General features: G+C 35.0%; 2 protein-coding genes across 3 annotated transcripts in view; both read left to right on the top strand.

Annotated features, from left to right (window-relative positions):
* Positions 1–18,887, top strand: part of MYO5C (myosin VC) — a 145,943-nt gene extending 127,056 nt beyond the window's left edge. For both annotated transcript variants that reach the window (XM_027840855.1, XM_027840856.1), the window contains exons 36-41: positions 1,093–1,182; positions 2,517–2,667; positions 4,348–4,630; positions 7,087–7,261; positions 7,593–7,673; positions 17,489–18,887. In XM_027840855.1, coding sequence (XP_027696656.1) covers positions 1,093–1,182; positions 2,517–2,667; positions 4,348–4,630; positions 7,087–7,261; positions 7,593–7,673; positions 17,489–17,641 — 933 coding nt within the window. In that variant the 3' untranslated portion in view covers positions 17,642–18,887. The remainder of the gene's footprint in view (positions 1–1,092; positions 1,183–2,516; positions 2,668–4,347; positions 4,631–7,086; positions 7,262–7,592; positions 7,674–17,488) is intronic.
* Positions 18,888–24,317: 5,430 nt separating this feature from the next.
* The window catches only part of GNB5 (G protein subunit beta 5), a 69,596-nt gene continuing 67,183 nt past the window's right edge, over positions 24,318–26,730 (top strand). The window contains exon 1 of the mRNA XM_027840892.1: positions 24,318–24,444. The gene's annotated coding sequence lies outside the window, so the exon portion shown is untranslated. The remainder of the gene's footprint in view (positions 24,445–26,730) is intronic.

Raw genomic sequence — 26,730 nt, 5'->3', positions numbered from 1 at the left:
AAAAAAAATAATTTTCAAGCATTCTTGATGAAAAGACCAGAGCTGAATAGAAAATTTGACTTTCAAAAACAAGAAGCAAGAGAAACATAAAAAGGTAAACAGGAAAGAAATCATAAGGGATTTCTTAAAATTGAACTATTTACATTCTTACATAGAAAGAAGATATTTGTAACTCATGAGACCTTTCTCGGCATTAAGGTAGTTGGAGGGGGGAAAATAGAAGGGGAAGGGGATAAGAAAGGGAGAGGTAATAGAAGGGAGGGACATTCAGAATGAACACCATCTTGGGGTGGGGGAAGGGGAGAGATGGGGAGAAAATTTGGGACTTAAAATCTTGTGGAAGTGAATGTTGAAAACTAAAAATAAATTAATTAATTAACAAAAAGTTAAAAAAAGAAAAAATCATGCTTGTTGACTTACTGATTACAGGAATAAAAATGTTGAAAGAGAGGCTAACTCACATAGGCACTTAATAAATGCTTCTCGATTGATTCTACCTCTTTCACAAGGGTTATCTGAATAATTTCCCCATTCATTGAATATGTAATAGCTGTACTCTCACTTTGTTATTCAATTACATATTTCACTATTATTTAAACACTTCATATGTATTTATCTTGTCTCCTAAACTAGCATGCAAATTCTTTTTTTTTTTTGAGGCAATTGGGGTTAAGTGACTTGCCCAGGGTCACACAGCTAGTAAGTGTTAAGTGTTTGGTCTGAGGCCAGATTTGAACTCAGGTACTCCTGACTTCAGGGCTGGTGCTCTATCCACTGCACCACCTAGCTGCCCCAAGCATGCAAATTCTTATAAGGAAAAGACTATGTCCTACCTTTCTTTTGTATCTCGTTCAGTGCCCAGAACATTTCTCTGCACATAACAAGTACTAGATGGATGTTTAGTAGGCTTTAAAGAAATGTTTGTTTAATGAATAAATAAAAACTATTTTTAGTCAAATGATTCTTTAGGGCATTGGTTTTCAAGTCACCAGATAACTAGGTGCTTATACAGGAAAGATGATACATATTAATGTGTCTTGGAGACACTAGTATTAGATGTTGTTGACTCTGAGTGTCCTCATCTTTCTCTAGGAACATTATGAAGATTTTGAGATGCTGTCCTTTTGGCTTTCCAATACATGCCACTTCCTTAACTGCCTGAAACAATACAGTGGAGAAGAGGTAGGGATCATTACATCTTTTGTGTTAACTACCTAGCATTCTACGGGCTATTCTAAGCAATCTAGCAGGAACTGATAGAATGAATGTGCTGATGTAATGATTAGAACAAAACCATCTTTCATACATATAATACTTTATGCTTTTCAAATCCCTTTATTATGTATTTTACCTCAACTGATCATCACAAATGTACCGTGAAGTATATAGGGCAGGTTACTCTTATTCCGATTTAAAAGATGAAGCAATTGGGGGTTAGAGAAGCTAAGGGATTTGTCCAGGTTCACATAGCTGATCAGCCACAGCCATTGGCATAGCACTCCCATTTAGTCTTCATGGTATGACCTAAGGCTTATAGGAGCAATATATTTTGGCTTATGTATTGATTACCAAGTTGAATGCATATCCCTTTTAGGATACTACTGTTAACTTTGATATCCCTAATGGTACTCACTGGTCTCTCCTACCTCTATCATTTATGATCTGTTCTTTACCATTTGTGAGAGATGCTTATTAAGCCAACAAAGATTGATGGTGTTAATTTTAGTTAATTTTCAGAATTATTTCCATAAATAATAGACCCAGCTTGAGAAAGAGGTAAGCTATCCTGAGGTTGTATTATGTTTGTCTGTCTGTCTTTATTGGGATGGTATAGACTATTTTGTTATCATTAATCCTCAGGAAAAAATATTTTAAAAGTCAATCATTTGACAAATGTCATGAAGCCACTATCTCAGAGGATCCAGGAGGAGAATAAAGGGAGGTTCTTTTTTATCTGTGTGGCAGTCTGGAAAGATCACAGTTGTCATCCTCCAAATTGGAGGATTTAAGCTTACCAGAAAGTTTAAGACAGTTATGAAGGGACGTTATATGTTGATTATTAAAAAAGAAATAGAAGTTGGGTAACTAGGCCTTGAATGACAGACTGTACTCTTAATACATCACAGTTTATCTGATTATGCTAACTCAATCTGTTCATTTGCTTTGCTATTTTTCTTACAAATAAGTGAATGTGCTACCCACTTCCTGAAAGAGTGGTGATGGACTCAGAAGACTTTTTTTTTTTCCACATGGCCAATGCAGTCATTTATTTTGCTTGACTATATATTTTTATAAACAGAAATATGGGATTTTTTTTTTGCTTTCTCAATGAGGGATGTGGTGAGAGACAGATTGTGAACCTACAGTACCTAAAAATATAAAGAAGGGTCATAATAGAAGTTCATGATCAAGGTAGTGAATAAATATATCCATTATCTGCATGGACTTAATAATGTCTATTATAATACCAGAGCAAATGATCTTCTAATGTTTATATTCTCATAATTGACTTTCAGGAATTTATGAAATATAACACTCCACGGCAAAATAAGAATTGTTTGATGAATTTTGACCTTTCAGAGTATAGACAGATTCTCAGTGATGTGGCAATACGGATATATCATCAATTCATTATTGTAATGGAGAATAATCTTCAACCAATGATAGGTAAGAAAGGACTGGATAATCAGCTGAAATGTGACAACATAGATGATATTTGGGTATAGCTAAATATTATGATTAAGTGACATAATTTAACAGTGGAGAAGTTTATTTTAATCTATATATGTTCTTTTTTATTCTTTATTTATAGTGACCTCATAGTCCATAAATGAGGTCTCATTACTATTGATATTGTATGCCTTTTAAGAAAAGAACTTCCACTTTTTGCATGGCTTTTTCTCTGTTCTTAAAATCCTGATGTACTTTGTCTAATTTACAATATTTCTTCCCCTACTCTTTGATTTTAATAGTTACATGCCAGGAGTAGACTGTTTCCATGAAAAGATTTTCCTCTTCCCTTCTCAGGAAGATGAAAGAAGATATCCCAAGTCTTACATCATAGATCCAAGGAATCTCAGAGGCTCTATAAGTCTAATCCATACCTGACTAAGAATGCTCTCTACAATATCACTTAGAAGTAGTCATTCAGCTTTTTCTTAAAGACATCTATAGAGAGAGAATCCCTTTCCCCAAAAGCAGCCCATTCCACATGTGGATAGCTCTAATTGTTAATGAGTTGTTTTCTGTACATCAAGCCAAAATCTGCTTCTCTCCAGTTTCTACCTATTCCACCTAGTTTTACCTTCTGAAGACAACGAGAACAGGTCTTTCCCTTTCCCATAGTCATTCCAACACTTAAAGAATATTATGTCTCTGCTCACTGCCTATTCCCTACTCCCACCGCTGGAAAAAAAAATCATTTTCTCTTTAGGCTAAACATCCCCAGTTCCTTCCATCATTGCTTATATGGCATGTTCTCAAGGTTCTTCACCATTCTATTATTTAGGCTGCCATATGATTGTTGACTTGTTCAGTTTGTAGTCCACTAAAATCCCCAGATCATTTTCACACAAACTGCTATCTAGCTGTACTTCCCCAGTATTATACTTGTGAATCAAAAGTATAAGACATCCCTATTAAATTTCATCTTTTTAGATTTGTCTTCTTGAAGAATCTTTTTGGATCCTGTCATCCAGTGTTTTGACTATTCCATTTAACATTGTGTCTTCTATGGCATCATCTAAGTCACTGATAAAGATAATCAACTAGCACTGGGCTGAAGACATAGCCTTGGACATGAGAAGTGTCCCTCCATGTTGATGGGAACCTATTAATGACCACAGTTTGAGTCTGGATGGTCTACCAGTTATGAATCCACTTGGTATAATTATACCATCATCTTTCCAGTATCTATCCATTTTATCTGATTTAATTAAATTCTTTGTTGAAGCCTCTGCAAACACATATATGCATCCATCTAATTATGCACCTCTTCAACTCTCATACCTAGCTCCTTTTGTCTGTGGTGCTAGTGCCATGCAATTCAGTTAAATCCAACAGGTATTTATTATGTGGCCACTATGTGCCAGACACCATGCTTGGTTCTGGGATTTACAGACAAAAATAAGATTGCCCTTGCCCTCAAGAAACTTATGTTGTACTGAGTGCAAATGACACACACAGGTGTGTCAATAAAAAGTTACTATCACAATTATTTTCCAATGTTTAGACTCCTAAAAATGAAATGTATATTCTCTACAAATGAAGCCATAAAAAATAACCTTCTAGTGTCTCCTTATGGGTGTGAGAAATGTTTTCCATGTTTCTTTTCATGTTTTTCTTCAGTACCAGGAATGTTGGAATATGAAAGCCTTCAGGGAATTTCTGGCTTAAAACCAACAGGATTCCGTAAGCGGTCCTCCAGCATTGATGACACAGATGCCTACACCATGACCTCCATCCTGCAGCAGCTCAGCTATTTTTATACTACCATGTGTCAGAATGGGCTGGACCAAGAGCTTCTAAAGCAGGCTGTAAAGCAGCTTTTCTTTCTGATAGGAGCTGTCACCTTGAATAGTCTCTTCCTTCGCAAGGACATGTGCTCTTGTAGGAAAGGAATGCAGATAAGGTAAAGCTAGTAAGCCTCTTAGCAAGCTGTGGCTGTCTGGAGAGAGAAACGATTGAGGGGGGGGTTAGGAAAAACTTTTTAAAGCAGGGTACACACCATATGTAACCCTTTTTCATTCATTATACTGGACATGAGTCCCATCCTGTTTATTCTGTGAAAGATGGTATAGAACACCTTAGAAGATATTAACTTTCTCATATTGACATCAGACTCTTATGCCAGGGACATTGCCTTAACAAACCCTATAGACCCCAAAACCCAAGAATTTCAACTTTTTTCATTTTGCCTTTTGGGGGTTCCATTATCCCATTATTAATATTCAGCACCTACTCTGTGAATAGCACTAAAGGAGATATAAAGAAGTGTGAGACATAACTCCTTGCCTTTGAGAAATTTGCCATCTTGATGAAGAAATGGCAATAAGCTCTTAGAAGAGTTTAAGAAAGAAAGAGATCACTATAAACTGGGATGGTCAGGAACAGGTGGGAATTGAATTGAACCTTTAAGGGCAGACAGAATTTAGTCTAGTGGAAAGAAGATCAGGGAAGATATTCCAAATGGGATAATGGGCTAAACAAAGAAAGGCCCAAGTATGTGCTACTGGACAGTGACCAGTATAAAGTTTTGAATTGGGGAAAATAGTAGGAAATAAGATTGGAAAGATAAACTCAGGGCAGATTTAAGGAAGGCTTTGAGTACCAGACTCAGGAAATGGAACATCATCCTATAGATAATGGAAAGTCATTGCTTTTAAGGACAAACAGATTTCCTTATTATTATTAGATGCAAGGGGCTACAGAAGCATTGAAACTGTCCATTTGAGATCATTAAAATTAAAGCCAACATTGAAATATCCCTTTTTTTGTGAGGCAGTTGGGGTTAAGTGACTTGCCCAAAGTCACACAGCTAGTACATGTCAAGTGTTTGGTCTGAGGTCAGATCTGAATTCAGGTCCTCCTGACTTCAGGGCTGGTGCTCTATCCACTGCGCCACCTAGCTGCCCAACATTGAAATATCTTTACAGATAACATCTGTTCTGCCACTAGGCAGAATGCCTACTTTTCACAAGTGACAGACTGTTTATTGCTATTTACTTTCCCCCAGAACTCCCAAGCAGATGTCCTAGAGTGCTCTGATGTGATCCAACCTGTTTAAGTGAACCCAACATCTGAATGGGTCATAGTTTTAATAAACTCTCAATCTACTGATGGGCCTTCCAACATGGTGTTGAGGTGTAATGCAAGAGATAGGCTCACACAATTCCAGCTCCTACTGAACTTGCTTTTAGGCTGCAAGACTCAAAGAACTTCTGATCCCAGAGGTTTATTTCTAATATCTGTCACAAAACCCCATCCAAATAGAAGTAGGAACCAAAGAAGAAACATTTACATAGCCCTCTCCTCTAAGGAGCTAAATACTTTTTTAAAGATGCTTTCAGTCACTTACTGTGACTCCCATAAGATACATAGGCTTGGCACTGTTATCTCTATTTTGTAGCTAGAGACAATAAGGCACTGAGAAGGGATAATTTATCCCAAGTTACAAAGAGAATTAGTGTAAACTCCTTTTGGGTAGAGATTATTTCACTCTTTATATTTGTATACACAGTGCCTAGTATATGGTAGGCATTTAATGCTTAGTGATTGGCTTCAATATAGTTAATATTAATAATATTAATAGTTAAGATAGATTGTCTCTAAGGTCCTTCTGAGTTCTAACCTGTGATTCTGTGAGATAAGGAGTCCATGTTTTAGAAATGGAAAGTGCAAAGACCAGGGCAGATAGGCAAGATGCCCAGGGTGCATAGACATGAAGAATGATTTAGTGGATTAAAGGAGTTTGTACTAGCTCGTCAATCAAAACAGTTTAACCCCAGGACAGAGTTGAAAGTTGAGTGGATTAAGGCTCTTAGGTGGGGGGGAATCGGGCAAGGAGGCGTGGTGTCCATACAACATTTTAAGATTCGCAAAATTCTTTGCTCACAGCCTTGTGAGATAAAAGAGTGTGAAAACGCTATCATTCTTTTTATAGATATATATTTTATAAACTGAGGATCTGAAAGGTTAAATAACTTAATTATGATTATACATTTAACTAGCAAATGTCTGAGTGAGTGAACTCTTAACCTCAGTCCAACCTTTTAGTTTTCTCTATTTACCCCATTTTAATTTTTTATATGTAATTTTGTTCAATCTTTTCCTTTTTTCCTCTTCTCTAACTTACAAATAATTTGCAACAACTATTCTTCCCCCTTAAGAATATTTCCCAACTCCTTGGGTTCTACCATTCCCCTGCCCTACTGTGGTCATGAGGATCACATATGAATTTTGACATGGTCCCAGTGATCCCTGACTCATACCCAGGAAGTGCTGATAGATGTGACTGCCTCTTCAAAAGGGTTGTTAAAAAAAAAAAAGAATATGCCAAATTTATGTTCATTTCTAATTTTGCTCCAGGTGCAACATCAGCTACTTAGAAGAATGGCTTAAAGATAAGAATTTGCAGAACAGCACAGCTAAGGAAACTCTGGAACCCCTTTCTCAGGCTGCCTGGTTGCTCCAGGTCAAAAAGATCACAGACACTGATGCCAAAGAAATATATGATCGTTGTACTTCACTATCTGCTGTACAGGTAACTAGACTTATTCCTTTCCCTAGGCACTGTTAACTGTATTTCTGTATTATTCCCAGGGGCAACAGCCCAACCAGATTCTCCCTTATTACTGATATTTCTTTGTAAGAAAATATTTTCAGATCCCTATGACTGAATTTCTATTTGTTCCCTCCACAATTTTATTTTCTCCTTTCTTAGAAGGTGAGGTGAAGATCAGATAGTAGTATCTTATTGAACTGTATTGTTAAAAAAAAAAAAGAATCTAATGTGACTTACAAGCCACCTGAACCATTATTTGGACAAGGATGTACCTTTTTCATGGTTTATTATCATTTTGTGATGTTTTCAGATCATAAAGATCCTTAATTCATACACACCTATAGATGACTTCGAGAAAAGAGTGACTCCATCCTTTGTCCGCAAAGTACAGGTAAGGTTCATAAGTAGCTTTAAAAAAAAAAAAGTATTACTTCTTGAAATGAATTGTAAGAGAAATAATTTAAACAATATTTTAAAAGTCTAAGATTAAGCTATATTCCATAGTGTAGTATAGGGGAGAGAATCCTAGACTTGAAGTCAGGAAGATCTAGGTTAATTGGGCTCACACACTTAGCAATTGTATAACCCTGGGCAGATAACTTTTCAAGTCCCAGATTCTTAATCTGTAAAGTGGGAGTAGCAATAGCACTGACTTCACAGGGTTGTCATGAATATCAAATGAGATTAACACATGTAAAGCACAAAGCACTATGTAAATATGAGCTATTATCATCGTGCTCTCATCTTTTCTGATCAGTTCAGACAGAAATGATCATGGGACAAGTTGACATCCTGCTATTTTTCTTTTATGTGTAATGTTTATAGACCATTGTACAGATGGATAAGATAACTAGGTTTCTGTAGTTAAATAAAAGTATTAGAATGTAAGTTTATGCCCAGAACACAAATTAAAAAAAAATCTGAATGCCATAATACAAGAAAACTGCCCAGAATTTCTGAACACAAAGAACAAAATGCCAAACAACAGAACCCACAGATTGCTTCTAAGAAAAAGTAAACAAACCAGCCAGCCTGAGGCTGTAAACTCCAAGATACTTAGTGGTTAAATTTAATAATTCCACTGGGAAACAACAAATTGTGCAAGGGACCAGAAGAAAGACCTTCAAATATAAAGGAAATGAAATTCAAGTTACACAAGCACAAGACTATTCTGCATCCACCAGAAAATGCAGGAGGGGATGGAATAATGTATTCTGAAGGGCAATGGAATTCAAGATGCAGCCTAAGGTAACTTACCCTGAAAATCTGAGCCTAACCATAAATGGGAAAAAAAGAAGATGAATGTTCAATAATAAAAATGCACTCAAAATATCCTTAGGAATAAAACCATAGCTGAAGAGGTGATTTGTTTCTCAGACATCTCAGACAACAGAAATACAAGAAGGATAAACACATACAGCAACCAAGGAAAACAACAGAACAAAAGAGAAACCATTAAGAAACTCCTTTTTAAATATGCATGATAAGACAAAGGTGAAAGTAGAAGTCAAATAGAAGTGAGGATGGAAAAGGAGGCCTGAAACATCATGGACTAGCCCTCAAGTACCCTGTTGACAGGTGAATCAATGTTTTTGTGGGGAAAAAATCATAGGAGGGTACATTGAAAAGGGAGAAGAGAAAAGGAAGAAGAATGCTCAAGGAGACAAAAGGAGGGATTGAAATGGGGGAAAGGGTGTTCTTATTTCAGTAGTACGTATGTATGCTCCTATGGGAAAAGTGAGATATTCTATAAAGGAAGATGAGGAATTAAAGGAAGAATGGGAATGATCTACAGAGATTTGCTTCTTAGGAAGACCACATATACTGCCTCAGGAGAAGATCTCCAAGAGGCAAGGGTTAATAATGAACTTCACAATCAGACGGGTAGGAATAATCCTATCCTAGGGCAATATCCTCTCTAGCACCTGAAGAGTCAGGCACCACAGGGGGGAAAAAGGTACCAGGGGGCCAATATCTGTAAGGCAATAACAAAAACTGTTTAGAAGAGAGAACCCAAAATAGGGACCTCAAAAGTTTAATTCATTACAAATACAGAGAATAAATAAGGACCAAAGTATAATGACAAAGAATCAACAGAAATGGAAGATAAATAATGAAGAGAATGAGAAAAAGAAAATCCTTTTTAGAAAAAGTATAGAAAATGAAAATTTAAAACTAATGAACAAAAGTTGAAGGGGAGGAGAGGAAGGGGGATTTGTTTGATTGTTTAACTGAGAAAAAAAGGGAAGAATTACATAACCAGATAAGAGCCAGAAAGAAAAAGAAACTAGGGGCAGCTAAGTGCTGCAGTGGATAGAGCACCGGCCCTGGATTCAGGAGGACCTGAGTTCAAATCCAGCCTCAGACATACAACACTTACTAGCCTTGTGACCCTGGGCAAGTCACTTAACTCCATTGCCTAGTCAAAAAAAGAAGAAGAAGAAGAAAAAGAAAAAGAAACTAATAAGCAAAACTCCCAAACCAGGCAAGTGGGGAGGGAGAGGGGACTTAAAGTTCAGGGGAAGAGAGCCACTAGGAATAGAGCCACCTTTTTTTAAAAAAGTTAAGCTACAAAAACTAGAGAGGCATACTCCTGTGTTTACAATGGGGGGGGGGGGACTGTAACTTGGGTAAGCAACACCTAAATCTCATTGTCATAAGTTTACAAATGAAAGGATTAAACAATCCAATAAAATGAAAAAAGTCATAGATGGAATAAGAAACCAATATCCCATAATCTGTTGCTCCCAAGAAATACATTTTAAAAACACAGACACACAGTAAAAATGAGGAGCTAGGGAAAATGTACTATTCAACAAGTGAATTCAGAAAAACAAGAGTTGCTATCAGATAAAGCAAAAATAAACATTCAAAACATACACAAAATGAAGACACTAAATTATGTGCCCACATAATTCATCAGCATTTCTATATATCACCAATAAAACACTATAAGAAGAGATAGTAAGAAATACCCCCCTTTAAAATTACTGTAGTCTGTATAAAATACCTGAGAGCATATCTGCCCAGACAAACTAAGGAACTACATGAATAAAATTATAAAACACTTTTTATACAAATAAAGTCAGATTTAAATAATTGGAAAATATTAATTGTTCATGGGTGGGCAGAGCCAGTACAATAAAAATGACAATTGTACCTAATCTACTTTTTCAATGCCATCCCAATTAAACTACCAAAAAATATTTTATTGAGCTAGAAAAAATAATAAAATTCATTTAGAAGAACAAAAGGATAAGAATATCAAAGGCATTAATGAGAAGAAGGTTTGGCAGTAATTATCAAAACTATCTGATACTGGCAAAAAAAGGTGGATCAGGGGAACAGAGTAGACATACAATACACAATATTAAATTATTATAGGAACCTTGTGTTTGAGAAATGTAAATATTTAAGCTTTGGGGAATAAGAATTCACTATTTGGTAAAAAAATTGTTGGGAAAACTGGAAAGCAGTCTGGCAGAAATTGGGTATAGATCAATATTTTGTATCATTTATCAAGATAAAGTCAAAATGAATACATAACATATAAGAAAACTAGAACATAGGACACATTGCCTATCAGATTTATGGAGAAGAGAAGAATTTACGAATAAACAAGAGACAAAGAGCATTGTGAGATGTAAAATGGGTAATTTTGATTACATTGAATTAAAAGGTTTTTATACAACTAAAACCAATGTAGACATGATTAGAAGGAAAGCAGAAAATTGTGGAGGGGAAATTTTATAGACAGTTTCTCAGATAAAGGTCTCACATCTCAAATATATAGAGAATTTTGTCAAATGCATAAAAATATGAATCATTATTCAATTGGTAAATGGTCAAAGGATATGAACAGGCAGTTTTTCAATGAAGAAATAAAACCTATAAATAGTCATATGAAAAAATGCTCTAAAACATTATTGATTAGAGAAATGCAAATTAAAACAACTTTGAGATATCATTGCAAACCTATCAGATTGGCTAAAATGAAAGAAGGAGAAAATGACAAATATTGGAGGGGATATGGAAAAAATTGGGACATTAATACATTTTTGGTAGATCTGTGAACTTTGATTCAATCATATTGGAGAGCAAACTGGAATTAGGTCCAAAGAGTTATAAAACTTGGACTCTGCAATACCACTATTGGGTCCATTTCCCAAGATGATCAGGGAAAGAGGAGATGAACCTATATGTTCTTAAATATTTATAGCAGCCCTTTTTGTGGTGGCACAAAAAAAAAACTGGAAATTGAGGGGATGCCCATCATTTGAGGAATAGCTAAACAAGTTGTGGTATATGATTGTGATGGAATACTACTGTGTTATAAGAATGATGATCTAGTTGATTTTGGAAAAATATGGAAAGACTTGCATGAAATAATGAAAAATGAAGTGAGCAGAGAGTTATAAAACTGTATATACCCATTGACCTAGTAATACCACTATTAGGTCCGTTTCCTAAGGTGATCAGGAAAAAGGAAAAAGAACCCGTATCTTCTAAAATATTTATAGCAGCTCTCTTTGTGGTGGCAAAGAACTGGAAATTGAGGAAATGCCCATCAATTGGGGAATGGCTAAACAAGTTGTGGTATATGATTGTGATGGAATACTACTGTGTTATAAGAATGATGATCTAGTTGATTTTGGAAAAATATGGAAAGGCTTGTATGAAATAATGAAAAATGAAGTGAGCAGAACCAAGAGAACATCGTATATAGTAACAGCAGTATTGTTTGAAGAATAATTGTGAACAACCAAGTTATTCGGAATACTATAAATACTCAAATCAACTATAAAGGACCTGTAAAGGAAGATGCTATGCACCTCCAAAGAAAGAATTGGAAAATAAAAATACACGTAGTCTGGTTTTACACATATTTATAAATCTGTGTCAAATGATGGCCTTCTCCAGTGCAAGGTGGGAAGAGAGGAGGGAGACAGTTCAGAACTTAAAATGTAACAAAAACATAAATTAAAATTTAAAAAAGAAACTACATTATGCTGAAAGGAACAGACGACAAAACAATATCAATACTAAACTTACATGCTCCAAATGCATTAATATCCAAATTTGTAAGGAAAAACATTAACTAGGATACACAAACACAATAACACAATAGTGACAGGAGATTTCAATGTTTCCTCTCTGTTTTTGATGAGTTTAACAAAGAGAAAATGCAAACAAAATTGCTGGAAAAACTAATGCTAAAAGATTTATGGCGTCTTCTAAATGCAGCAGGGGCAGCGAGGTGGCACAGTGGATAGAGCACCGGCCCTGGAGTCAGGAGGACCCGAGTTCAAATTTGGCCTCAGACACATAATAAATACTTCCTAGCTGTGTGACTCTGGGCAAGTCACTTAATCCCAATTGCCTCATGAATGAATGAATGGGACAGCAAAAGAACATCACCAAATGGAAGTTTTACCCCCAAAAAATGACCCATGAATTAAGGTACAGGGATGTTACAAACAAATATAAAAAGACAGAAAGACTAAATGTATCCTTTACAGACTACAATACAATAAAAATAGTCAATGGTTCAGGGACCACACTAACAAAGGACATAGACCCAAATGGACATTTAACAATGAAATCCCAAATAACAAGTGATTCAAAGAACAAATCATAGAAACAATATGTGGAAGAAAATTATGATGAGACAACATACCCAAATTTCTGGGATGCAGCTAAAGAATTCCTTGAGGAAAAAAAATCATATCACTACAAACATATGTTAGCAGAACAGAAAAAGAGGATTAATAAACTGAATATGCATTTTTTAAGTCTTAAAGTCAACAAATAAGCCTAAACTAAGTAGAAAAGAATATAAATTGAAAACAAAAACACCCATAGAAATGATAAAACTAATAAAATTTCTAAACTTTTAGCCCATTTGATTAAAAAGGCAGAAAATCAAATCAACAAAAGGACAAGATAAAATCATAACCAGAATAAAAAGAATAATCAGAACCTCTCACGAATAGGTATATGCTAACAAAACTGAGAATACAAAAATAATAGAGGAATGTCTTCAAAAATATAAAAGTACCCAAACTGAATAGAATAAGATGTAAAGGAACTACAAAAAAAAAAAGAGTCCTTGTCCTGAAGGATTCACAAGAGAATTCTGTCAAACTTTTAAAGAACAATTAGTAGCCATTTGTTTCAAAAATTGAGAAAGCACCCTACCAGAATCCTCTTGAGACAAATATAGTCCTTAAACCGGAAAAGGATAAAAATGGAAGAAAAACTATAGATCAATATTACTAATGAATATCAATTCAAAATTTTTAAACAAAAACCTATCAACCAGACTGCACAATTTATCCAAGCAATCATTTATTATGACCAAGTTGGATTTATACCAGGGATGCCTGGATGGTTCACCATTAGGAAAACAATGTAATTAATCATACTAAAAACCAAAACATCTAAAACCACATGATTATCTCAATAGATGCAGAAGTCTTTGACAAAGTACAACAGGAATTTATGCTAAAAAAAAATCCTACAAAGTATTGGCATAGGAAGACTTTTTTTTTAATATAGAAAACATCTATCTAAAACCAAAAGTAAGCATTATATGTAAAGGTTCTGCATTAGAACCTTTCACAAAAAAAAAATGAGAATAAAGGAAGGATGACCACTCTCCCTACTATTATTTTATATATTTTTGTAAACATTAATGACAGCAATAAGACAACAGAAAGGAATTAAAAGCATAAAAGTAGGTAAGGAAGAAATAAGCCTATCTTTATCTGCTGATGACAGTGACATACTTGGAAAATCCTGGAGTATCAGCAAAGATACTAATTAAGACAATAGTTTCAGCTAAGTTGCAGGCTATAAAACAAATCCTCAAAAATAAACTGCATTTCCACATAAAAATAACAAAATCCAAGAAGCAATAGAAAAGAAAATCCTATTCCAAATAACTACAAAATGCATAGAGTATCTAGGAATGAATCTACCAACATACATAAAAGACTTGTATAGATTCAATTATAAAGTGCCCCTTAAGGAAATAAAGAACACCCTAATTAGCTGGAGAAATATTCAGTGCTTATGGTTGGGCCATACCAAAATAACAAAAATGGCAATATTACTAAAGTCAGTTTATACTTCTAATATTATATTAAATTGTCAAAGGGATACTTTCTAGAACTCAACCTATATCATAAAGCGGCAATCCTCAGAACCATTTATTTTTGGTTTAAAAAGAGAGAAGTAGATCAGTGGAGCAAACAGAGAAGAGAGAATCAGAAATAATGGGACTAAACTCTGTTCAGTAAAGTGGGAAACAAATTATTTAGTAAAGAAGTCCCTATTTGATTAAAAACTACTGGGGAAATTGGAAAACAGTCTGGCTTAGACAAACATTTACACCAGATCCTACAATACATTGTAAATGGATCTGTAATCTTAATATTAAAGATCATACTATAAAAAATTAGAAAAGAACAGATCATATAACTTTCACAGCTATGAGTAAGTAAGCTGTAAGGATAGAGGCAATTGCAAAAGATAAAATAGATAACTGATTACATGAAACCTAAAAGCTTCTACACAGACAAGATTGATACACATAAGAGAAGAAAGAAAGGAGCAGCTACGTGGTGCAGTGGATAGAGCTCCGGCCTTGGAGTCAGGAGGACGTCGGTTCAAATCCAGTCTCAGACACATGACACTTGCTGTGTGACCCTGGGCAAGTCACTTAACCCCAATTGCCTCACCAAAAAAAAAAAAGATAAGAAAGGAAGTGATAGAATGGGGAAATATTGTTGCATTAATGGTATCTAAAATATAGAAACAATGAACAAACACATAATCCATAGCCATTCCCTATTGGGAATGTGTTCAAATTTAGATGTGTTCAAAGTTCAAAGAGTTCTCAGAAGAACTGCAAAATATTTACAACCATATGAAAGAATTTTCCAAATCACTAATAAAGAGAAATGCAAATCAAAACAAGTATGAGGTTTCGCCTCACACCTTACAAATTAGTAAAAATGATAAAATTTGAGGGGAGGGGATTGTGGAAAGATAGACTTACTAATAAAACTGTAAAATGGCCAAACCATTTTGGAAAATAATTTGTAATTATGCAAATAAAGTGGCTAGAACCTCTGTATCCTTTGACCCAGAGATTCCATTACAGGACTTGCACCCCAAGGAAGCCATTAATAAAGACTACATATACATATACCAAAATATTTATAGCAGTACTTTTTCTGATAGCAAAGAATTGGAAACAAGATTCCCATTGATTGGGGAATGGCTAAACAAATTGTGATATGTGGATGTAATGGAATATTGTTACTGTGTTGTAAGAAATGACCAATGTGGTGAATACAAAGAAGCATGGAAACATCTACGTGAACTGAGGCAGAGTGAAGTAAGCAAGCCAAGAAAGCAATATACATAATGACTACAAAAATATAAATGGAAAGACGCCCCCCCCCACACATCAAAAGTGAATGTTGCAAAATTATGAAGAACAAGCATGACTCAAAAGCAGAGATATTAAAGGTTGCTCCAACTCACATCTCAAAGGTGTGAGAGGTTTTGCACATAACCTCCATTTTTGGATTTTTTCAGTGTATCAGTTGGGCCGATTTTTCTTTTGTTATATAAAAGAGAGGGAAGGAGGGATACTGGGGAAAACTGGTGACATAAAAAAGCATAAACAAAAACTTATTTAAAAAAGAAAAAAGTATAAAAATGTAAGCTCATAGGATCACTAAAAGTATCCTCAATATAATTCCAGTAGCAGACAGAACAGGGAGGGTATATACCTGTTCCTACACAATTTTGATCTCTTCCAATAGGTCTTCTTATTTTGGAAACTTTTCATTTCAGTGTAGCTTGGAGACTGAATATCTGATTTAGTGGTATGTGTTCAAAATATTATTAAATTTTTACAGAACAATATGCTCTCCAGGTAATTGTGGACAATAGGTTAGTCTTTGATAATGGTCCGGTCCCTGTATAGTTTATTGGTTGAGTTATTTTGGATATTTTGAGGTTTATATTTGTAGCATGAGAATTCGTTTTCTGTCAGTTGATGAAAGACAGTGAACTTCTGATACATAATTCTAGCCACCAGTCTATACTTGCTAAGTGTCATTACTGTTGATATTATGTGTGAATAAAAGAGATGAGTAGGGAAGATCATAGATTCTAGACTATTAGCATTAGAAGGAGCCTTAGAGATCAGTTAGTCAAATCCACTCATTTTACAGCTGGTGCTACTGAGGCCCAAAGAGTTGAAGTGATTTGTCCAGAGTCACAAGGAGTAAGAAATACCTCAGACCCTAAGCTGTCTGAGTCAGGGGAAGACAGGAGGAAACTTCCAAGTACTAAAACACATTGAAGCTGTTTCAGTTCTAGGGGTGGGAAGGGTAAAGGAAGGGAAAGAAAATACCTACCTGTAGCTCTTTTCTTGTGTGCATCCAAAGCATTTGAATACATTTAAAAAAAAAGTTTGCCTTTTGAGTCTTCATCATATTTGGTGACTACTGAGCTTAATGTTGCATCTTTCTTTTAAGTGAGTATGGTGTTTCTTAAATGAATTGGGAAGGATTCTGCCCATTTCCTCCAATTATTTGGGGGAAATGTATAGAGAGATTAGCTCAATAAGATTTAAAATATTTGAAGTCTTTTCATATTTGAATTTAGCGTTATGCTATGACAATTTCTATTTATTATAACAAGGGGCAATATTGTTTTATGGAAAGACTCAGAGTCAGAAAACTTGGACTTGAGCTCTACAATTTAGCAGCTATGTAACCTTGAACAAATCATTTAACCTTGATTGTCAGTTTCCTACTCTGTAAAATGGCAATGATAATTATTATCCTACTTATAGGGAAATTGTTGTGAAGAAAGTGTTTTGCAAACTATTACAGGGCCTTACTAAAATCTCTAGTGTTAACTAATGAATCTGAGATTTTCTTGAAAGAAAATATGAGCTGTCATTAATAGTGAGAAGTCAGAAACCAGTATAATTAATTAGTCCCCTGAGGAGTGAAAACTTAGACTAAAATAGCATCAAGTGGATCAAAGTTAATGAAAACAGAGAAGGAAGTACTGGAAATAAATATATTTATGTGTTCCCTTTGGAAATTTTAGATATCCAGCAAAGAAGAATGAAAGTGTTTATTGACATTACCCTCTTTCCTTTGGCTCTCATTTCAGGCTCTACTAAATAGCCGAGAGGACACAGGTCAGCTGATGTTGGATACCAAATATCTCTTTCAAGTCACATTTCCCTTTATCCCTTCTCCACATGCTCTGGAAATGATAGAGATCCCCAGCAGTTTCAAACTGGGCTTTCTCACAAGGTTATGAAACGAGAAAGAAATAGAACTTTTTTTCTCAAAAGTTAAGTGAAGTTTAAACATTTGGGGATCACTTTATCAATTGATATTGGTATACTTTGGAATGCGATTTGAAAAATAGAATAGAGTCTCCCCAAATTGATATCATTTCATCATATTTTTTTGTTAGCAAAGCCTTGTCTCACTGAATTGTTGACTCTACACCACATTTCTCCCAGACCTGTCAACTGTGGCTGATGCATTTGGAATCCTTGCTTGTCTTTACTGGAATTCCCAAGACATTTGTTTTTTATTTCATTTTCCTGGATCAAAATTAAGATGGATACAGCTCTGTAATGTAGGAATAGAGATCTTTGGGTCTACCAAGTTTTTTTTCAGATTACTGAATTGAAAGTCAAAGTTCTAGAAGTTGCTTCCATGGCAGAGAGAAGCACTAGGACCTTAGGTTAAGAATAATAGACTCTGTCACTAAGACTCCTTCTATTTCCCAATTCTTGTCCCTGTATTTACTGTAGTAGTAGTGGTAGGAGGAGAAGGAGGAGTAAAATACAGTGAATTTGCCATTACTATAACTACTTCAAGGTAAAATAACATTTTTTGAGTCTTCCATTCAAATACAAAGCAATCACATATAGTGATTACTATGTACATATTTCTATTTCTGGTTGCATCATGAAGTTGAGACAATCTCAATTTACCATTGGCTCATGTAAGAGAATATTTCTTTAAATTAGATCAATTTTATTTTATGCTCTTGCCACTTTTTTCCATTAAAATATATTCCCTTTTAAATAAACCCAAGGTTTTGAACCAAAATAGGCAACACAAATTTTTTTTTGTTAGCTAAATATACTTTAGAGTATTTATTTTATGAAGAGTACAGCTGAAAAATCAATCTGCTCCATTCATCCCTCTACTGAAAGGTTAACAAATTTCCCCAATGAGGTGGAAACTGAGACTTCTCCCCCTCCTTTCCAAACTTCTTTTCCCAAAGTAAGCAAAGCATCATAAGGAATTAATCACTGTCTATTAGCCGGTGACCTCTGACTCCAACCCTCTACTTTGCCACTCTAAGGACTCAGGTTTGGGTCATTCTCCATTCACTATTCTTAATAGATTTGTAGATGACAATCGTGATGTTATGTACCAAATGTATATTTTACATTTCCCTGTGTTGTCTTTGGGAATCTAGAGTGAATGTGGCTATGCCACAGTATAGCTCCATTAAAAAAGAATAATTGGTGTTATTTTATAAATGATGAATTTATTTCAGCTAATTTAAATATTGTATATGAAAGAATGAAAACTGTAACTAACTATAACTGTTAGACTTTAGTCAATAAAATATTTCACCAAATAAACTTTTCCAGCTCATCTCTAATTAAAAGGAAGGTTTACTTGCTAAGTGTTTAAACTTCAGGTATTTCTGTGTTTAAAGATGCAGGCCTCTGTAACATATGTTTCATACATAAAGGGAGAATAGATGCAATTAATTTGGTTCAGGTTGCAACTAAATAGATCTTGATTCAGCCAGCCTGCCCCACATATACAAGGTCATGTTTAGCGTGAATCAGAAGCTTTAATGGCTGAAAAATGATACGATTTCAGACTTGTGAATTACTGAACCAACCCCACAAACTTTTGTTTATTCACTGATAGAAAGATAGAGCATCTATTAAGCATTTACTCTTGCCAGGGTGCTGATGCCCAACCAGACATTGATTTTTAATAATAATTGTTATTTTTGCAATTAATGGAGAGATAAAGCGGTTGTTGGGCAAATATCTGTCATAAGCTTGGTACAAGGGGTGAATGCCAGTCACTGATTCATAAGGTAAGGTAGCATATGCTTCAGCCCATTATTTGCCCTGGCAGAGGGAATGCATGATGGCTAAAATTGCCCCATGTGCCATTTTGTCATTTATCCTAAGAGTGTCCAAACCTGACTGTATATGTGTATTGAATGTACCAATGGATTCCTCATGTATATTTAGAAATATGTTTGGTTTCCCTTTCTGACATTTCCTGGGGGGTGGAAGAGGGAGAAGATATTGAGTTGAGGGGTAGAAATAGGTCTAACACATCCAATCCATACACTGAATACATTCTCACAGAGCGCTACGCCTGGAGTCAGGAAGATCTGAGTTGAAATCCAGCCTCAGACATTTACTAGCTGTGTGACCCTGGTCAAGTCTTAACCCTGTTTACCTCAGTTTCCTCATATATAAAATGAATTGGAGAAGGAAATGGCAAGCCACTATACTATCTTTTGCCAAGAAAACCCCAAATGGAGTCATAGAATTGAAAACAACTAAAATGACTAAACAACAAAAAGTCTGTATGTACTGTATGAGAAGTATGATGTCATAGTTGATAGAGGCTAGCCTTGGAGTCAGGAAGACCAAGACTCAAGTCCCGCTTCCCTTAACTACTGGCTGTGTGACCCTAGGTAAGTCACTTGACTTTTCGATGACCCAAACAATTTAAGACTATAAATTATGGATGAACTCTTAATCTCTAACACTGGAGGGAATTCCTTACACAAAAGACATCACAGGTTTAGCTATCTACCCCAACAACAACAATAAATTCACTCTATATTTCTCTTAATTTAATTGAAATGGTGCTTTATGGTGGATTAAGCATTCAGTTTGGAGTCAGGAAGCCTGGATTCAAGTCGCATCTCTTAACATTTTCTGAGCGATTTTGGGCATGTCACAACTTCTTTGGCCTCAGTTCTTCTCCTTTAAAATGGTCTTAAGTGATTTCACTTGAATAGATGAGGAAACTCCCTCTATCAGTGTAGATCAGCATCATCTCTGCAACTTATGGGCTTAGAGAGTTACTTAAGCTACAGAGATGTTAAATGTTTTCCCAAGGTCACCCAACACTGTGTTAGATGTAAAACTTGAACTCAGGTCTTCCTAGCTCCAAGGCCAGGTCCATATACACAGACTCAAGCTACTTGCCTCACAGGGTTATTGTGAAGAATATGTTTTATAAACTACATAGCATATAAATATTAGCTCCTGTTATTAGCATTATCACCCACATCGAATACAAGGCTTCTCTGACCAAGGACACAGGGGTCTTAAGAATTAAGTGAGAAATGAGCTTCCGATGCTTCTGGGTTTTTTCCAAGTTAGACCTGAGGCGAGCAGGGGAACTGAAAACTATTCCCTTACCTAAAGAAATGTCATTATCACAATATAGTTACTTTCTCCCAAAGAATACCTTCTCCTTCTCTTTGATGGGGAAGGGGAGAAATCAGAATCTCACACATGACTGATCAATGAGAAAACCAAAGTAAAACACTGGGTTCACAAAATGAGAAATATATCAATCTATGTGAATTAAAATACAAAGGAAAATCTAAAAATGTTTATATTTCATGTTTATATAATGATTGAAAATTTACAAAGCACTTTCTTTATCACAACCTTATGAGGTAAATAGTGTAAATATTATCATTCCCATTTTACAGATGAAGACATTGAGCCTCAGAGAAGTTGTATCTTGCCTATGATCACAACCAATAGAGCTAGGTTCAGAGCTAGTATTCAAATTCATCCTTTTCTACTTTCAAGACCAGTATTCTTTCCAGCATACCTACACACACAAACCTGCTCAACTATGTGGAGTAAATTTTAAAATCAATTAACTGAATAACTTTACTCATTAATTAGTTCATTTATATATATACATATGAAAATATATACAAGGTAAGGTTCTATAGGAGATACCAAAAAATAAAAAGTAAAAAAGATGCAATCTAAGAAATGAAATAACATATATATGATAAAAGACAGTGTATGATGGCAGTTCTCAAAGTATGGTCCTCAGATCCTGAAGGTCACCAAGACCCTTTCAGGGGGACCACAAAGCCAAAACTATTTTCATAATAATATTAAAACATTATTTTTCTATTAAAATGCCTCCCTTTATCAAATTGTGGGGGGAGGGTTGAATTTTCTTCCTATATTTCAACCAAAACAACGTATCATGACAGGAGCAGATATGAGAGTCTTCTATTAAGCCAAACACTAAAGAAATTTGTTAAAAATATGTAAAATAATGCTACTCTTCTTGCTAATTTTTTTGTGTTTTGGAAAATACATTTTCAAATAAAATGTTATGTTAACATATAATGACTTGTTTAAATGAATTAACAATTTTAAAATGTTATGTTTTAATTTTTAATAAAATAAATATTCATAGATATGACCAATATAAATAAAAGATCTTTGGGGTCTTCAGCAATTTTTAAGAGTACATAAAGTTATCCTGAAACCGAGAAGTTTGAGAACCATTCAGATATAACTACCATATAAATGATACTAAGAATAAGGACTACAGGAATCCATCAGAGCAAGAAATTATTTAATAGGGTAATCAGAAAGGCTTCACCATGGAGGTGGTGGGGAGTATGGTGTTCTGGACCTTATAGTATATGTAGGATGTTAATAACTTGAGAATAGAGCTGGAGTGGCCCAAGGAGGCAAGAATATTCCAGGTTTGGAGAATAACAAAGTATGGAGATGGTAATAACAGAATGGATTTTAAGTAACCATAAGTTGACCAATTTGCATAAGATAGTAGGAGCCTACATATAGCTTATAGTGATGCTGTGATGGGCCTTCAAGGCTACACCAGGAATTTTAATTTCATTTAGTCAAGGATTCAATTAACATTTATCAATTAACATTTATTTATGTGCGGAGTACTAAGGAAGAAACAAAGTTCATATGAGACATAGTCACTGTCCTCATGGAACTTTCAGTCTAGTACGGGGATTAGAGATAAACATACATATTTAGAATATAAATACTGCATAAGTACATTAGAGAGTTTCAAAATAAAGTATTATGTGAGGCCTGAGGAAGAATGTCATTAGGGATGAGGTTGGGGAAAGGTAATATTTGAGTTGGGCTTAAAGGATGGATAGAAATTCCACGGGTAAAGCAGGGAAGATATTCCAGACATAGGGAACACATTGGGGTGGGAGAGCACAAGGCATGTTCTGCAGGGACAGAGTAGTCCAATTTGGCTAGAGAATAGATTACATGTAGTGAGTAATTTGAGGCTGCCTTTATGAGGCAATCTTACAAATTCAATGCTACTCAATGCAGAGTATAAATATAACATGAGTGATTAGAGCCAAATTACCTGTGTATTACATAAAAATACAAGAGACAATATGTAAATATGTGGTATCCTGCCCTTCTGCAAATTTTTTAAAAATATTTCACAATATGGTTTTGTACCACATTACAAAGTTTCTGATGAATCTAATTTAGAACTCTTTTCAAAGTGGATGGTAGTGCCTTGTTTTAAAACTTCCAGAATGAAACAAATTGATATTCATAAGATAGCTCATGTATTATCAGCTTTGCGCCTCTCACTGAAGTAAATTTCAGTATATATCAATATTAGGTCCATTATTAGAAAAAAGCAGAAAAACCAAAAGATTAAATAAAGGCCTTTTTGGGGATTGTTTAAAATGTTTTTTTTGGATGATTCAAAATGCTTAAGCAAATGTCGTGTCTAAGAGCAAGTAGACCCTGAAAACACATGAAAATTCCTAGACTGGGACTTTCAGGTAACATCTTCTCATGAAACAACAATCAAGGCTACAATAAAACTTCAACAAGCCATGTCAACATCCATAGGAAACTGTGGCTTTTAGTACAGAAATCCCAAAACTTAATTAAATATCAGTCCCTTACTGTTAATGTTTACCTTTTTTATGTTTCTCTTGACTCATGTTTATATTTCAAAGTTTCTACTCTGCTCTGGTCTTTTCATCATGAATGCTTTGAAGTCCTCTATCTCATCCAAGATCCATTTTTTTCCTCTTATAGGATTATACTTAGTTTAGTGGGATAGATTATTCTTGGTTGTAAGCCTCTGTCTTATGCCTTCTGGAATATATCATATTACAAGCTTTCCTCTTCTTTAGCATGGTAGCTACAAAATTGTGTGTGATCCAGATTGTGAGTGCTTGGGGATAAATTACTGTTTAGTTGTGAAGGTTTTCTTGCTGTTAGTGCTTTTTAATTGAGGCAACCACTAAAAACTCAAGTAAATGCCCAAATTCAAGAAGCTGGTAATAAAAAGGAAGACATAAATGGAGGATAGCTTGAGGTAATGGCAGAATTAAGTGACATGTTTGTTTGTTCTCCACCCCACCAGGATTAGAGAAACCTATATATATTTAGAGTTCCTAAGAAAACAGTAAGAATACTGGGGAGAGGAAGAAGACTTTAGTGAAGGTTTATTAGAAATGTCTGTCCAGAGAATCTAAACTGGACAAAAATCATTACTCAAAGGAATAATCACAAAGTATTAGAGTCACAAAATCACAAAGTATTAGAGTCATAAAATCACAAAGTATTAGAGCTAAAAGGGACTTTCAACCTCATCTGGTCCAGTCCTTTCCTTTTACAGAGGAGAAAAACCAAGGTGGTAACAACCCCCTGGTGACAGATCTGTACCTTTCAACACAGGTCCAGAGGCTGGGGACAATTAATTCAATTAGTTCAAACAACTGAGTAGTAACCAATCAATTCACTCCACACAATGTGTAAACACAGTCAGTGCCAACCTATCACAAACACTGTGGGAATACCTGGAACTTCTATAAGGCTAAAAGCACTCAAACACTTATTACAGTGACAGATGGGAAGGAAGGAAGCTAGAGGCTGAGCTGTAATGCCTTTATAAGTAGATTAGAAGTGTCCAAGTCCCTTTTCTACCTTCTCCATTACCGACTTTATTTTTTCTTTCCACAGATCTTCTTGGTGCAGTGAAAAGGTAGGCCTCTTTTCATATCAAATTAGGATATTTAGCAGTCTCATTGGAAGGGGAAGAAAGGAATTGAGTGTATTTTTGCTCTTATTGTTCAAGTATAGATCTAAGGGTACTCATTAAAATAAGGCAGAAAATGTAGGTGGTTTTTTAAACATACTTTTGTTATATATTCTCTAAAATATTCTTATAGGTGATTTTCCCCTCTCATTTTTTTTTCTGGATTTGTCAGATCTATCTCTGTGGCCTATAATACCTAAAACCAAAATATCTGTTTTTAGAAACTTAAATGGTGACTGGTGTATCAACTGAATCATGTTATACATATCAAATATGTTTTATGCTGTAACTTCTCAAAATATTATTAATCCTGTCCTATATTTTCCCTGAAAAATCTTTTTCTAGTCAATGACATTTTTCTCTTGTTCTACAGTTTACAAAGTATTTTCCTTACAACAACCCTATGAAGTAGGCATTATAAACAGTATTACACCTATTTTATAGATGAGGAAATTGAGAGTCAAAGAAGTACACTAACCTGTCACATGACTTTGAAGTGGTCAAACTCAGGTATTTTGATTTCAAGTCCAGTATACTTTTCACTAGTAGACCATACTACCTAAAAATATTGATGGAAGACTGTAGTATTGAAATCCAAAATTTTGGATTTGTGAATCTTCTGATTATCAAAAATTCCATCATAAGATGATGAATTTTTGGTTATAAATAAAAAATGATTTTTAAATTAAATTTAATTTGTTGACTTGTTTTACTATGTTTGGCCATAGTAATAGAATCACATAATTGGACTTAATTCTTAGAAATCACTTCATCTAAATCCTCTCATTTAAAAATTTTTAATTTAAAAAAAATAAAGAATAAAAGCTATTTTCTCTATACCTCACCTAACCTCTCTTCCATTGAAAAAGAAAAAGAAAACCTTTGTAACAAATGTTGACAGTCAAAATAAATTCCCACATTGGCTATGTCTTATTCTGCATCCCAAGTCCATAGCCTCTCTGTCAAGTGGTATCTAGCCCCCTCATTTTAAGGATAAACAAAGTGAACCAAGTCAAAAAGTCTACAACATTGATTGCTAGAAGTCTCAAGCTTTCTAAGTTCCCAAATTTTAAGCATTTTTCTTTTACTTTTCCTTCCCCTTCATCCCCTGTATTCCATCTATCACCAAATCCCATTGACTATTTCTCCACAATGATTCTAGGATGCACTTCTTCATTTCAATTCCTATAGCATCCAGATTTTTTTTCACCTCTTCACTTTTCAAATATTCTACCAATCTAGATGATTTTCTACTGGCAATTGAATTCCTCTCCAATAAGTGTTAGAATAATCCTCCTAAAATAATGTTAGAGTGATATTATTTCCCTCCTCAAGAAATATTCAAAACGCTCAACCAGGTTTCCATTATTCCTGCTCCTGGAACAAAGAGGATTGCTGGAGAAAGTCACAGAATTACTCTGACTTAACCACTAAACATTCATGCCGTCTTTCTTACATGCAACCTGAATTTTCTTCAGCAATCCTTTCATTAACCTTGGTGTGTGCCTGCTCCACTGTACTGGAGCTCAGAATCTACAGCTAGTTTGCTAAGGTAGGTCTTGCTGCTGGCTTGCTGGAACGCTTCCTGTCCTAGACAGCACTCCCCTTTTACCCTAGTAAGTCAGACCTTTCCTACCTATTTTCCAAGTTTTTTGGGCTCAAAGATTGTTTCATCCCATCTTTTTGCTGGTTCTGCTGTTCCAGGATTTGTTTTTGGGGTGCTATTTTATGGTTGTTTGGATATGAATATGGGAGAGTTATGGCGATTTACTGTTTTCTCTGCCATCTTAGCTCTCAAAATCTCTTCAGTTTTCTTTCATTAATCTTTTACTGATCCCAATGTGTATATTCTAAATCCTCCCTTCCACCTACTAACTTCTCCAAACCCCTCAACTATCTCATTAATTGTGTCTTCTCATCACATTCTTGCTCCAGTCAAAGGGCTCTTTTGTGTTTCCTGCCCCTAACCCTACTCCTCAAGTAAATTGCTTATAGCCTTCTTTTACAATTGATATAGTTAAATGTTTTAATGCCTACCCTGTACCAGACCTCTGCCGTTCTCCTTGTTATTACCATGCACCAATCCTGATGCCAAAAATGCACTGACAACTTGAAGCCATCCCCTCCCAGAAACCTTTCTTTACTCTACTTGACTGATGACCCCTATACAGGGATTTCCCCTATACATGAATGTTCTCAGCTGTGTAATATTTATTTGCATGTGTTTTATAA

Source organism: Vombatus ursinus, unplaced genomic scaffold, assembly GCF_900497805.2.
Source record: "Vombatus ursinus unplaced genomic scaffold, bare-nosed wombat genome assembly UNPS02014848.1, whole genome shotgun sequence".
NCBI classification, from domain to species: domain Eukaryota; kingdom Metazoa; phylum Chordata; class Mammalia; order Diprotodontia; family Vombatidae; genus Vombatus; species Vombatus ursinus.
Note: the sequence above shows the minus strand (reverse complement) of the source record. Positions and strands in the feature narration are given on the sequence as shown.